This window comes from Mesoplodon bidens (genome assembly GCF_964165515.1).
Source record: "Mesoplodon bidens genome assembly, chromosome: 6".
Lineage (NCBI taxonomy): Eukaryota > Metazoa > Chordata > Mammalia > Artiodactyla > Ziphiidae > Mesoplodon > Mesoplodon bidens.
The window spans coordinates 109869087-109883100 of NC_138162.1; the positions used below are offsets into that span (position 1 = coordinate 109869087).

The 14014-nt window shown below is 43.3% G+C and overlaps 1 protein-coding gene across 1 annotated transcript in view; it reads right to left on the bottom strand.

Moving 5' to 3' along the window:
- Window positions 1-13205, bottom strand: part of KIF13B (kinesin family member 13B) — a 188114-nt gene extending 174909 nt beyond the window's left edge. The window contains exon 1 of the mRNA XM_081237002.1: window positions 12913-13205. Within this exon, the coding sequence (XP_081093128.1) occupies window positions 12913-12967 (55 nt within the window). The 5' untranslated portion in view covers window positions 12968-13205. The remainder of the gene's footprint in view (window positions 1-12912) is intronic.
- Window positions 13206-14014: the final 809 nt, after the last annotated feature.

Consider the following 14014-nt stretch of genomic DNA (forward strand, 5'->3'; position numbering starts at 1 on the left):
CCTGGTGGTGCAGTGGTTGGGAATCTGCCTGCAAATGCAGGGGACACAGGTTCTATCCCTAGTCGAGGAAGATCCCACATGTCGCAGAGCAATGAAGCCCGTGCACCACAACTACTGAGCCCTCTCTCTGGAGCCTGCGAGCCACAACTACTGAAGCCCGCGCGCCTAGAGCCCATGCTCCACAAGAGAAGCCACCACAATGAGAAGCCTGCGCATCAAAACGAAGAGTAGCTCCCACTCGCCACAACTAGAGAAAGCCCACGCACAGCAACGAAGACCCAACAAAGACCCAATGCAGCCAAAAATAAATAAATAAATAAATAAATTTTTGTAAAAATAGAGAGAGAAAGAAAGAGAGGAAAAAAGAAAGAAAGGAGGAAGGAAAGAAAGTTAATTTAGTCCACTAACATTAAAGATTCCATATTATTTCCCAAACAGGATCTTTTTCTAGGTCAAGTTCCTCAAGATGAATAAAATATCAACAGCTGATAATTCAGCTTACTCAGCCAGCAAATTAGTCACCTTGTAAAAGTGAACAATAATTTGAAACAAGTCTTTCTTCAATGCATATATCAGCTATGGCTCTTTCTTCAATGATATCATAGTCAAAGATAGGCAGGGCGTGGGAGACTCCCTTTATATAACTCATATTCCACCTGGGGAAACGCATCATTCTTAGTGTGGACAAAATAATTCTGAGTTGCCCATTCAGTAACCTGCTTTTCTAATTCTCCAGAAAATTAATAGTAATTTTCAAACAAAATCTACTACTTAGAAATATAAATGAATCTCCCTTTACCTATGTCACATTCCTAAAAAGCTATAACTTACTGTTAAATTCACTAGGGTCCATTTTTTTTTTTTTTTTTTTTTTTTGGTGTTACGCGGGCCTCTCACTGTTGTGGCCTCTCCTGTTGCGGAGCACAGGCTCCGGACACGCAGGCTCAGTGGCCATGGCTCACCGGCCTAGCCGCTCCGCGGCATGTGGGATCTTCCCGGACCGGGGCACGAACCCGTGTCCCCTGCATCGGCAGGCGGACTCTCAACCACTGCGCCACCAGGGAAGCCCTAGGGTCCATTTTTAAAAGGAAGATAGTAAATTATTTGAAAGATTCACATTTTAATTAAATTGCAAATTTTGCATGCTATATATGGTTCTATTTTCAACTAAATTGTGTAATGTGCCTAATATTTTTACATGTCTATGCATGCTGATGATATTCATAACTCATATTTCATGTATGAAGCACGTGTTTTCCCAACTGGAATGCAGTATTCTTACTTGCAGAATAGGGAATAAGACTTATAGTTCTTTACTATACTTACAAGTTGCTTGGGACCCACTGACCCAAGGAAAAAGAAAATTCTGTGATGCCACAAAGGTAAAAAACCAATTAGTAGTTTGCTTTCTAGTAAGAGATATATAAAATATCCTAATCACCTACTTTTATGTTTTTACCAGTGAACATGAGAATCTATTCAATAAACAAAAGATAAAATATAACCGAGTTCTAATGCAGCTAAAGAAAAAACTGAGGAATGAAGGAAGATCCAAGACACGATGCCTGATGGGGGGAAGAAAGATTATAATACCAAAATAATTGAAATAATCTTATGTGGTCCAAAACATAAAATATGTATTTTCAAGAAACCAATCAGGGCTTCCCTGGTGGCGCAGTGGTTGAGAGTCCGCCTGCCGATGCAGGGGACACGGGTTCGTGCCCCGGTCTGGGAAGATCCCACATGCCGCGGAGCGGTTGGGCCCGTGAGCCATGGCCGTTGAGCCTGTGCGTCCGGAGCCTGTGCTCCGCAACGGGAGAGGCCACAACAGTGAGAGGCCCACGTACAGCAAAAAAAAAAAAAAAAAAAAAAAAAAAAAGTATAAAAAAAAAAAAAAAAAAAAAAAAGAAACCAATCAACTTCAGAGGGTTAGAAAGCAGGTATTTAAAAACTTATAAGGCAAAACCAGAATAGCCAAACCAATCTTGAAAAAGAAGAACAAAGTAGAAAGACTACACTCACCAATTTCAAACTTACTACAAAGCTACAGTAATCAAGACAGTGTGATCCTAACCTAAGGACGGACGCATAAATCATTGGAAAAGACTTGAGAATCCAGAAATACGCTGTCACATTTATGGTCAACTAATCTTCCACAAGGGTGCCAAGACAATCCAATGGGGAAAGTATAGTCATTTCAACAAATGGGGATGGGACAACTGGGTATTCACATGCAAAAAGACAAAATTGGACCTCTACCTCACACCACATTCAAAACTTAACTCCAAACAGATCAAAGTCCTAAATAAATGTAAGCTAAAACTATAAAACTCTTAGAAGAAAACATAGGCATTAAATCCACATGACCTTGGGTTAGGCAATGGTTTCTTAGATATCAAATCAAAAGCACAAGGAACAAAAGAAAAAAACAGATAAATTGGACCACATCAAAATGAAAAACTTTTGTGCTTCAAAGGACTCCACTAAAAGAATGAAAAGGCAACCCACAAATTCAAGACAGTATCTGCAAATCATGTATCTGTTAAGGGACTGGTACTCAGAATATACAAAGAACTCTTAGAACTCAATAATAAAAAGACAACTCAATTTTAAACATAAGAATAGGGTTTGAATAGGCATCTCTGAAAAGATATACAAATGGCTTAATTACATGAAAAGATGCTTAATTAACATCACTAGACATTGGGGACAAGCAAATCAAAAATCGTAATGAGATACCACTTCACACCCACTAGGATGGCAATAATCTGGAAACTTCATACATTGTTGGTGGAAATGTAAAATGGTGCAATAACTTTGGAAAACAATTTAGCGGTTTCTCAAAAGTTAGAGTTACTATATGACCCAGCGATTCCACTTCCATATATACACATACTCAAGAGAAATGAAAATATACAATAACTTATATATAAATGTTCATTATTCATTAATAGCTAAAATATGGAAACAAGCCAAATGCCCATCAACTGATGAATGGGCATCAAAATGCAGCATATCCATATCACAGAATATTATTCAGGTTTAAAGAGAAATGAAGTACTGATTCATGCTACAACATGAATAAATCCTGAACACACTATGCCAAGGGAAAGCAGATACAAAAGTCCATATACTGTATGATCCCATTTATAGTAAATGTCCAGAAAAGGCAAATCCACAGAGACAAGAAGTAGATTAGTGGCTGCCAGGGGCTGTGGGGAGAGGGGAGGGTGTGGGTGTCGTGGAGAGTGACTGCTAACGAGAGAGTCTCTCTTTGGGATGATAAAAATGTTCTGGAGTTGCATAGTGCTGATGGTTGCACAGCTCTGCAAACACACTAAAAAGCCGCTGAATTATACACTTTTGATACGTGAATTACATCTCAAGAACAGCTGAGAAGGAATGGTCCCACTGCCCTCAATGGATATAAATTATGGTTCAAGTCCTTCAACCACACTTCTAGACACTCACTACTTTGAAGATCCCAGGCAACCCAATGCTTCTTACCCTCAATTAATAACCTCACATTCTACCTCATCTAGAAAATTAAGCACTCCAGGGCTTCCCCATTATATAATTATCCTCTTCCCTCTATACTTCAAAAATTTCCATCTCTAGGGACTTCCCTGGTGGCACAGTGTTTAAGAATCCGCCTGCCAATGCAGGGGACACGGGTTCGATCCCTGGTCCAGGAAGATCCTACATGCAGTGGAGCAACTAAGCCCATGCGCCACAACTACTGAGCCTGCGCTCTAGAGCCCGCGAGCCACAACTACTGAAGCCCACGCGCCTAGAGCCCGTGCTCTGCAACGCGAGAAGCCACCGCAATGAGAAGCCCACGCACCGCAACGAAGAGTAGCCCCCGCTCCCGCAACTAGAGAAAGCCCGCGTGCAGCAACAAAGGCCCAATGCAGCCAAAAATAAATAAATTAATTAATTTAAAAAAATTTCCCTCTCTGTTGGCTATTTCTATTTTTTTTTACAGGCTCCGGACGCACAGGCTCAGCAGCCATGGCTCACGGGCCCAGCTGCTCCGCGGCATGTGGGATCTTCCCGGACCGGGGCACGAACCCGTGTCCCCTGCATCGGCAGGGGGACTCTCAACCACTGCGCCACAGGGAAGCCCGTTATTTCTATTTACAACAAGGCTCAAACACCTCCCAGACTTTGGGGGGGAAAATGCCTCTTTCTAACTACACCTCTAGAGACCGCTCTTTACCTTTCCTTTCTATATGAAGCTTTTTTGTTTTAATTGAAGTATAGTTAATTTACAATGCTGTGTTAGTTTCAGGCGTACAGCACAGTGATTCAGGTATATATATACACACACACATATTCTTTTTCAGATTCTTTTCCCTTATAGGTTATTACAAAATATTGAGTATCGTTCCCTGTGCTATACAGCACAGGTTCTTGTTAGTTATCCATTTTATTTATAGTCGTGTGTGTATGTTAATCCCAAACTCCTCATTTATCCCTCCCCCCTTCCCCTTTGGTAACCATATGCTTGTTTTCTATGTCTGTGGGTTTATTTCTGTTTTGTAAATAAGTCCATTTGCATCTTCTTTTTTAGATTCCACGTGTAAGCAATATCATATGATAGTTGTCTTTCCCTGTCTGGCTTACTTCACTTAGTATGATCATCTCTAGGTCCATCCGTGTTGTTGCAAGTGGCATTATTTCATTCTTTTTATGACTTTATAATATTTCTCTGTGGAGCTTCTTAGAAGAAGGCTCACGTATACACACTGCTTCCATAGGGAAACACCCACTGATTTCTCAGCCCACTACGAACATGCCAACACCAATTCATTCATTCAGTCAAAATGATTCTTCTGCTATTTTTCGTCCTGGGCCTCCACATTACTTTCACCTGCTTTTCCTTATGCCTCTCTTCTTGGCCTCTGTGACCTCGTCCTTCACGCATGCCTTAATTTGATGTCCTATCTTCTAAGTATAGTAACGACTCCCAAATCTACACGTATCTCTAGTCCCTTAGTTTCAGACTCCTGTACAACAGCTTTCTGCATCCATCCGCTTGGCTGCACTTCAGAACCTAAAACTCGACCAGGCTGTTGCGTTTCTTCCAGGCATGCACTACATCTTAGCTGTAGGTGCAGTGCACGTGATAAGCACTAACTAAATATTGTTGAACGTCCAAGAATAGAGCTCGTAACTTCCCACACCTCCACCGTAGAACCTGCTTCCCCCACGTTTCTGATCTCAGTTAATGACACCAGCATTCATTCACTCAGTTATCTAAACCAGAAGCTTCCCAGTCTTCCTATGTTTCCCAAATCTCAGTTGCTTTCATACCACCTTGACAAGTTCTTGCTGGGTGTGTCTAGACTGCAAGGCCAGAAATGCTCTTTACCCCACCCACCTCTCAGGAATGTGTTTGCAGCCAGCAACCCTCAGGACAAAGAGCAGGCTTGCTTACCACGTAAAAGCAATTGAGTCCCCCAGCTCAGTGCTCCTCATATGCAACCCAACCCACTGCCTGCACAGCATCCATCTGGACCCCTCCATGTCACCCCCGTGGGATTTGCAGGCAAAGGGAACTGCTCCTGCCACCTGCTGTGCCGTAAATCCTCTGACCCAAAAGTCCTGTGTCTTCCTCCAGCATTCATGAAACAGAAACAAGCTCATGTACTAGCTTGTGAGCAAGATAAAGACACAGCTTAATTTATCTTCCTAAAGCATCACTTTAACAGTGCCACTGCTCTATTCAAAAACCTATACATTTGCGACAACACGGATGGACCTTGAGGGTATTGTGCTAGGCGAAGTAAATCAGACAAACACCACCGTATGATTTCATTTATATGTGGAATATAAAAAAAGAACAAACAAAACAAAACTTACAGACACAGAGGACAGACTGGTAGTTACAGAGGCGGAGGGGGTTAGGGGTGAAGGGGGTTAATTGTTTGGTAACTGGATTGTTTGGTAATTGTTTGGTAATTGTTTGGTACTGTTACCGTGGTGATCACTTTTTAGAGTTACCTTGTACACCTGAAGCTAATATACTGTTACATACCAATTTTACCTTAAAAAAAAAAAAAACCTATAGTGACCGCACTCCTCCAACCCTGCCCGAGACCCTTCTGAATCTGCCTGTACCTCATCCCTCTGCTCCCCACAAACCTCTCGACTTCAGCAAGGCCACCTTCCATCACGCTTCTCATGCCCCACTCCCTATATTCTTCCAGCTTTTCCAAGAAAGAACAGAATTTCAGGGCTGGGGCTCTGGAGCTGAACTGCCCAGGTCCCAATCCCCGGTTTCTCCACTTGATAGCTATGTGATTTGGGGCAAGTGGCTAAGCTTGTCCAAGTTCCCACTTTCTCATCTGTAAAATGAGTTATAAATTCTTCCTGGCATTTTTTGTGAGGATTAACCTAAAACAATCTAGTTCAGTGCTTGGGACCATGTCCATGCACAGCAACCTCTCTTTAACTGTTAATTATACAGATACTGTCTCCTTCCTGCTGTCTGAATTTTTACAGCTAACTTCCTCACTGTTCTTGCTTAATTCCTACATCCATGTTTTGCTAAGTCCAACAACTCATCTTGTGCACCCCACCTGCCATGCCTTCCTGTCAACTGCCTTCAACCCATTCCTCATCAGTCTCAAGCCCCACCCCCATTTCTTTAATTCATAAGGCACTGCCATGGTTGCTTTGTGTACTACACTCATAACTGATTCACCTGTGTATCTCTTACTACCAACAAGGCAGTGAGCTCTTTTGGTCAAAGATCATGACTTATGCTTCTCATATATCCTGCACATCTTTGAAAATTACGCAAGCTCAGGAATGCAACGCCCCTCTAAAGATCATCATGTCCGATATAGTAGTAAAAGCACAGGTTTTAATGGCAAAATAGGTGAAATTCGGGCTCCAAAATACTGGTTTTGCAATTCTGGGAAAGTTACTTAACCTCTCTGAGATTCTGTTAAAAAGCAATTCTATAACTACCTTTCAAAGTTTTGTTTGAAGAATAAGGTATAAAAAGGAATGAACTCTGTAGCTCACAAACAGAAAGCTCTCAAAAAGTAGCTATTATTTTTTTCTTCAATCAACACATGTTAAATTGAATAGGCGAATTCATTACTACCAGCTTTTAAAGATACCTACAGCTTCTGAGAGCTAAAGCCCAGGACCAATTAAGTTATGGATTTCGTGTCCCATACACCAGTTAGTTTCACACACTTCCCTAATGATGACACTGTTTCTCTCAGCCAAGCTTTTTTAAGAATATGCTTTGTTGAACACAAGGGGAAGCTGATCAGCAAGCAAAGAGATCAATAACGAACCCACTTCCCTCACTAAACAGCTCAATCCATCTGCTTAACCAATATTTTTGCCAGTGGTTTCGTCCATCTTCAGAACTTAAGAAATGGAAAAGTTGACGTTAGTCATTGTTTTATGGGGGGGTGGGCGGTTAAAGTAATGCCAGTTCAAACAAGTTTAGATTTGATTTGATAAACTTGTACTTTCTTCTCCAAAAGCCTCTGGCCCTATATGTGTAAATCCCACTTTTCAGTCACGGAGTTGACGGCAGAAACAAAAGAATGTTGTGATGGATGTGTGTCTCACCCTCCATTAGCATCTCGAGCAGATGCTAATAAAACAAGCATCTTCTGTTTCACAAAATATGTCAGAAATTTCCATCCACAGTCATCCCTAACTCCAACACCAGTTATCTGAGAAGGCTTAAGAACCACCAGTGGGCTCAGGGTCAAAGACTCCTTCCTGTTTCAAACAGATTCTCCCACCCAACCCTGCACCTTGATTCCCAAGGATCACCTGTTTTCTTCACTGACGGCCAGGGTCTTCCAAGCTTCCTCCTCCTTCCTCAGTTTCACCTGTCTTTTGATTCACGACTGCTCACTTGGTTTTGACTGGTCTCCTTACCCTTCCTATTCACATGGCTTCATTTCCACCACACGCTTGTAAATGTTTTCTAGCTATGCCCTGAATCAGTTACCTACCCAGGCTTTCAATCTTACCCCGAGATCTCGCGATCTTTCTCCATCATGCTTATGTCCAAGACCGACACGAAGTTCTCAGAAGCTAAACGGAGCACATGGACCAGCCACCCTGAAGCCAGACTTCCGGGCCCGCTGCAACTTCGCCTGACCTTCCTAATCTCAACCGTCTCCAGTCTACCTCACGGAACACTCCTCCCTGTGTTAGCACACACTAATCTCACCTCTGTGCCTAAACTTGCCTGGCTCATTCCTGTCCCCATGCCTTTGCTCTCAGACCATACTTCCTTCTCTAAGAGCCAATTCCCCACCCCTCCCACCAGGCACCATAAGCTTCCTCCCTCCACTGAGAAAGAAGCCTCCGCCAGGTTTCCTTCACTCTAAATTCCTACATCTCCCTATCACTCACGTGGTACTTTTAATAACTAGCAATCTGCTGAAGGTGTTTACCTTTTAATCTTATCTTCTCATGTGACGGTCATTTCCTTATGAGCATAAACCATAAAGTGCACTTTAAAAAACTGAATACTATAATAGTAGACAACACTAAAAGAAAGATTTTAGGAAATAAAATTCCCCCAACAAGATCAGTCTCATTTTTTCATGTTTCTTTCTAGCCTTTGCCAATTCCTGTTTACATTTTTAACATAGTAATAATCATAATAGTAGATTCAACCATATTGTTACACATACTGTTTTACATTCTGCTTTTTCTAACATAAAAAAGTCTTCCTCGTTAAATGGTTTTGATTTTCTTTTTTTCTTTTTTTTTTTTTTTTTTGCAGTACGCACGGCTCTCACTGTTGTGGCCTCTCCCATTGCGGAGCACAGGCTCTGGACACGCAGGCCTCAGCGGCCATGGCTCACGGGCCCAGCCGCTCCGCGGCATGTGGGATCTTCCCGGACCGGGGCACGAACCCATGTCCCCTGCATCGGCAGGCGGACTCTCAACCACTGCGTCACCAGGGAAGCCCCTTGATTTTCATTTTTAACGTCTATATCTTATCCACTGAGATACTAGACTGTGATTCACTCAAGCACTGACTTCTTTTCCTAGTTAGACATTACATTATTCTTTGTGTCTTTCACTGTGTTGATTCTTCTCCGTGATTTTCACTGCATCAAGTACTGAAAAATTCAAAGCAAACCCTTGAGAAATACCTGTTAAAATAAATTTATTGTCCATGCTTCCTAACACCTGAAATAACCCATTTCACTGTTTTTTCTCTCTAGCTAAATTTCTAATGTAATTTCCGGTTTCATCACCTTAGGCTAGGTAGCAAAGATATTTCCCAAACACTTTTTATATAGATTTATTTATTTTGATAGTTAACCTCATACATATTTAAACATTGGAAGCCCCTTGAGGGAAGGCAATAAGATCCCATACTAAGATAAGGTAGACACCTGGCAGGCGTTCAATAAATATTAAATATTCTTTAAGCCGTCTAAAGTTATAAAACATCAAATTCCTGAACAGGAGAGTGTCGCTGATCTAACTAGTGCCATCAATTATGCTTGTAAAACTTTCGGCTCATTTAATAATTTCACTGGTTAATAATGTATGAATGGGTGTTCTTTACAGTATACAGAACACAACCAGGTTACCTGGTGAGCTGTACAGGTCTGAGAGATGACAAACAAACAGAACTGCAAATAGAACTCCCAGATCTCATGACGAAACAAGTTTAACCTCTTTTACTTTAGCTGTTTAAGTTCATACTCCAAATGAAGGAAAGCAAAAAAAAAAAGTTGTAGCATTAAAACTACATAAAATTACATATGCTTGTAAGTACGAACTGGAATGAAAATAAGAAAATGAGTGTGAATTGTTAAGGTGGAAGGATGTCAGAGACATTTTCCTTTTTATTTTTTGTTTTCTTAGTATAATGTTAAAAGGTATAACAAGAAAAACATTCCCGACAAAAGCATATTCATCAGTCATTACAATTCTTGCTATTATTGAAGTAGGGCCTAATGCTGAATGTTCAAATAACTAAGTTGCCCAAGCCCACATGTAATTTAGCAAAAAAGACTGAAACACTCTTAATTCCATGATAAATGTTAAATAATAAACCAATTATCTACCTTAACACCTAAGCACAGTCAGATACTGAATCACATAAAGAACTTAATGGTACACTAGAAGCTTCTTGCAAATTACAGATTTTCCTCAACAAGCTAATGTGATTCCAACTGTCAGTCTTTAGAGTAAAACTACATTATCCCAGGAACCCATTCTCATCTCATTCTCATTTGTGAAGAGTGATTTCTGAGGTTGCTTCCTGCACTAACCTGCTAAGGGAGAAACAATTATGACTAAAAGTTTACTATTCATCAGAATTGTATACTATTACTTAATCCATTAATTTTCCTGGAAGTAATAACTGGTCACAGTAATAATTTTTTCAAAATTACCGGAAAGGGATATGACTTTGGTTTAGCCTTTTTAAGCAAACTCTACACAGCAGTGTAAAAATCACTGGCTTTAGAATTCCACTCCATTGTATTCCACAAGAACCTCTAGATTTATGTAAATGACTACTTTACAACAAAATAGAAATAGAACCACTTTTAATTATCTGTAGTAATCACTAAAAAAAAAGTCCATGTGCATTCAGGAAATGTAAGGCTAGGTAAGAGACTGCACTAAATGAATCAGAAGGCAGTATACCACAAACAACGCGCTTCTACTTATAGGGTAATGGATCTATGCATAAACCTTAATTTTAAAATGAGTTCAGCCAAAGGGACAACTATCATCTTTTCCAAAGCTAAAAGTATTATTGTACGTACCCCTTGAACCTCTGATACTGACAATTATTACAATCTAATCAATGACAATTTATAAGTAAAAAGGATAGTGTTTCCCCTGGTAAACTGAAACTCAAGGTCGGGGGAGGGGGAAAGAGGAAAGAATTTTAATTATCCGAGATAGGTTTTTGGTGGTGGTGGGTTAGCTGCCTCTTTTCAGCACTGACATTTCCCAAGTTTTTCGTGAACAGGAAATTTTTTTAATGTGCCGAAATCATCCTTTCAGAATCAAATCCCAGCTAAGTTGTGTTTTCTGTGGCTTGGTGTTTTGTTTTGGTTTTTTAAATCACTGTGATGGTAATAAACTTGAAGTGAATTGAAATAAAGCTGCCTGAACACTCGAGGACTAGAAGCTTTCGGAAACTGTCAGAGTTCATCTAAGTTCTTTCATTTTGTCAGAGCATGGAATTAATGAGGCAAAGGTTGAAGACCCAAAATGTGAACTCGTTGAGAACTTAAAGTAATTAAGTTCTTAGGGAAAATTCTTGTGTCACCTTGACAGCCTTAAGCCGAGCATGGACAGGAGGAATCACCAACTCCAAAAAAAAAAAAAAAAAAACTTCCAAGAGGACAAACCTAGAAAGCATGTGTCAACCTGTTGAACTGTGTATCTCAATATATACCAAAGACAGCAAAGACATCTAGAAAGCAACTCAATTTCTACACAGACTTAAACAACACAACTACAGGGCTTCCCTGGTGCCGCAGTGGTTAAAAATCCGCCTGCCAATGCAGGGGACACGGGTTCGAACCCTGGTCCAGGAAGATCCCACATGCTGCGAAGCAACCAAGCCCGTGTGCCACAGCTACTGAGCCTGCGCTCTAGAGCCCGCGAGCCACAACTATGGAAGCCCACGTGCCTAGAGCTTGTGCTCCACAACAAGAGAAACCACCGCAATGAGAAGCCTGCGCACGGCAACGAACACCCAACGCAGCCAAAAATAAATATAATAAAATAAATAAATAAACAACAACTACAAACAAAGAAGTTGCGAAAATGACTGAGAAAATGATTCTGGTACTTACACGAATGATTCTCATTAGTTAAGAGACTTCTCAGCTGAAAAGTCATTTCCTGGGACTATAATGATCCCACTAGCATCACCTGGTATATATAGGAGGTGTTTCCAATATATCTCAATTAAAGTACTTGCCCTGTCACGCTGCTAGTTAAGCATTAAAGCCAAGGCCCGGCCCACCTCCTCTGACTTGAGTCAGGTTTTCTCCATTACATTTGACTGTCTAAAGAGGATTTTAAATGTACTGTTTATCTGCTTTCTCTACCCTCCCTGCAGAATTGAGAGAATGTCTGAAAGATACAATTTCACAAGAATCTTGGCACCTAATCTATTTATTGTTGAGAGATGACGAATATGACTTCAAGCAAAAACAAAACTTTCTCAACAGTCAAGAAAAAGCGGGGGCTCGGGGGAGGGCAACTCCTCTACCCAAGTTCAATCAAAGGATTTACAAGTCTTCATGACAATCCAGGTTAAAGGAATATAAAGTGAAAAGCCAAGAGGAAGGACTTTTGCACTGGACTGCTTTCTCAGAAGTAACCCCAACTCCCTTCCCTTCTTCCTGCCACGGGCCACAGGAGTGCGGAGTCGGGGCGCCTGGGCCACCGACGTGGGGCCTGGGGGTCCCCGGCTGTCCCGGGCCAGGCCGGAGGGTGAGGACCCCAGGGCGGGGGCCGCGCTGACAGCTGGCGGGCCGAGAGCGGGGGCGCGGAGAGGCGCGGGACCAGGGGCCGGGTGGGGAAGGAGGAAGCGAGCCAGGGGCGCGGGCGCCCTCCTAGAAGGGCAGGGAGACAGGAGGGCAAAAGGGCGGCGGGGCGGGTGCGCCGGCGGAAGGGGCAGCGGGCCGGGACATGGGGCCCGCGGCGCCCCGGGACGCGGTGCGGGCCAGGGGAGGGGCGTCCCAAGCAGGCGGGGCGGGCACGGGCGACGAGGTTTCGGGGTGCGCGGACCGCCGCCCCCCCCCCGCCCAGACACGGACTCCAGGGGCGGGACCGGCCGGACCCCACACGGCGGCCGCGGCCAAGGGAAGGGCGCGCCAGGCACCTGCCGCCTCCGCCGCGGCGGCCCCATGCGCGCTCGGCTCTCACCTCTTCGGTTCATGGGCCGGATCCGGACGGCCACTTTCACTTTGGAGTCCCCCATCCTGCCGCCGCCAAGACTCTCGCTCGGCTTCCGTCTGCCGCGGCCACCGGGCAACTCTTCGGGGCTGACCGGGCGGGAGGGGGCTATGGGCGAGAGGGGCGGGTCAGGGGCGGGGCCTGTGGAGGGGCGGGGCCGACTCGGGGCTCCCGGCGGCGCCCCCGCTGCATGACGGGACTTGTAGTCCCTGTAGGTGGTCGCGGGCAGAGGGCAGAGGTCCGGGGCTCTTCCCTCTCTGGAGCTTGTAAATACCCCTCCGTTTCTACACAATTCTTACTTACCCTTGCAGTTAGTACTGAGACGTAAGCTGTCGATGAGCTGATATCTCACCTGAAAACAAACAGTTGAATAGATGGCACTGGAGACCTTGCGACCTCTTTCAGACTCATTTCTTGCCAATCTTAGTGTTTGATCCCTGGCTCAAATTATTTCCTCTGCCTGGATTGCCCTCCCGGCCATGTTTGCTGAGATCAGCCTTCAAGACAAGTCAAAAGTCACCTCTTCTGGAGGTCTTAATAAATCCACAGGTTACCCTATACCAACCCACCCCCTGCCCCCCTTCCAGTCAAGACTTTGGGCTCTGGCATCAATTGTGGCTTGCAGGCTCTAAAGCACAGGCTCGGTAGTTGTGGCTCACAGGCTTAGTTGCTCTGCAGCATGTGGGATCTTCCCGGACCAGGGCTCGAACCTGTGTCTCCTGCATTGGCAGGCGGACTCCCAACCACTGCGCCACCAGGGAAGCCCTAAAATGGTACATTTATGGTGTGTATATTTTACCACAACTAAAAAAAGGTAAAACATCATATCATTATGTTGTACACCTGAAGCTAATATGTCAATTATACCTCAATTAAAAAATAAGTAGGAAAAAAAGGTTAAAAATAGAAAATGCAACCCCAGAAGCCCCTCCTTCCAGGAAGGGAATTTCTTTCTTAGCGGCACTTCCTCTGAGATTTCAAGGGGGCCTTCTCAGCTGGAGAAGCAGTAGGTTTCAAACGGTAAATCTTTTGATTTTCACAGCGCAATAAAGTAAACAAAATAAGGAGGACC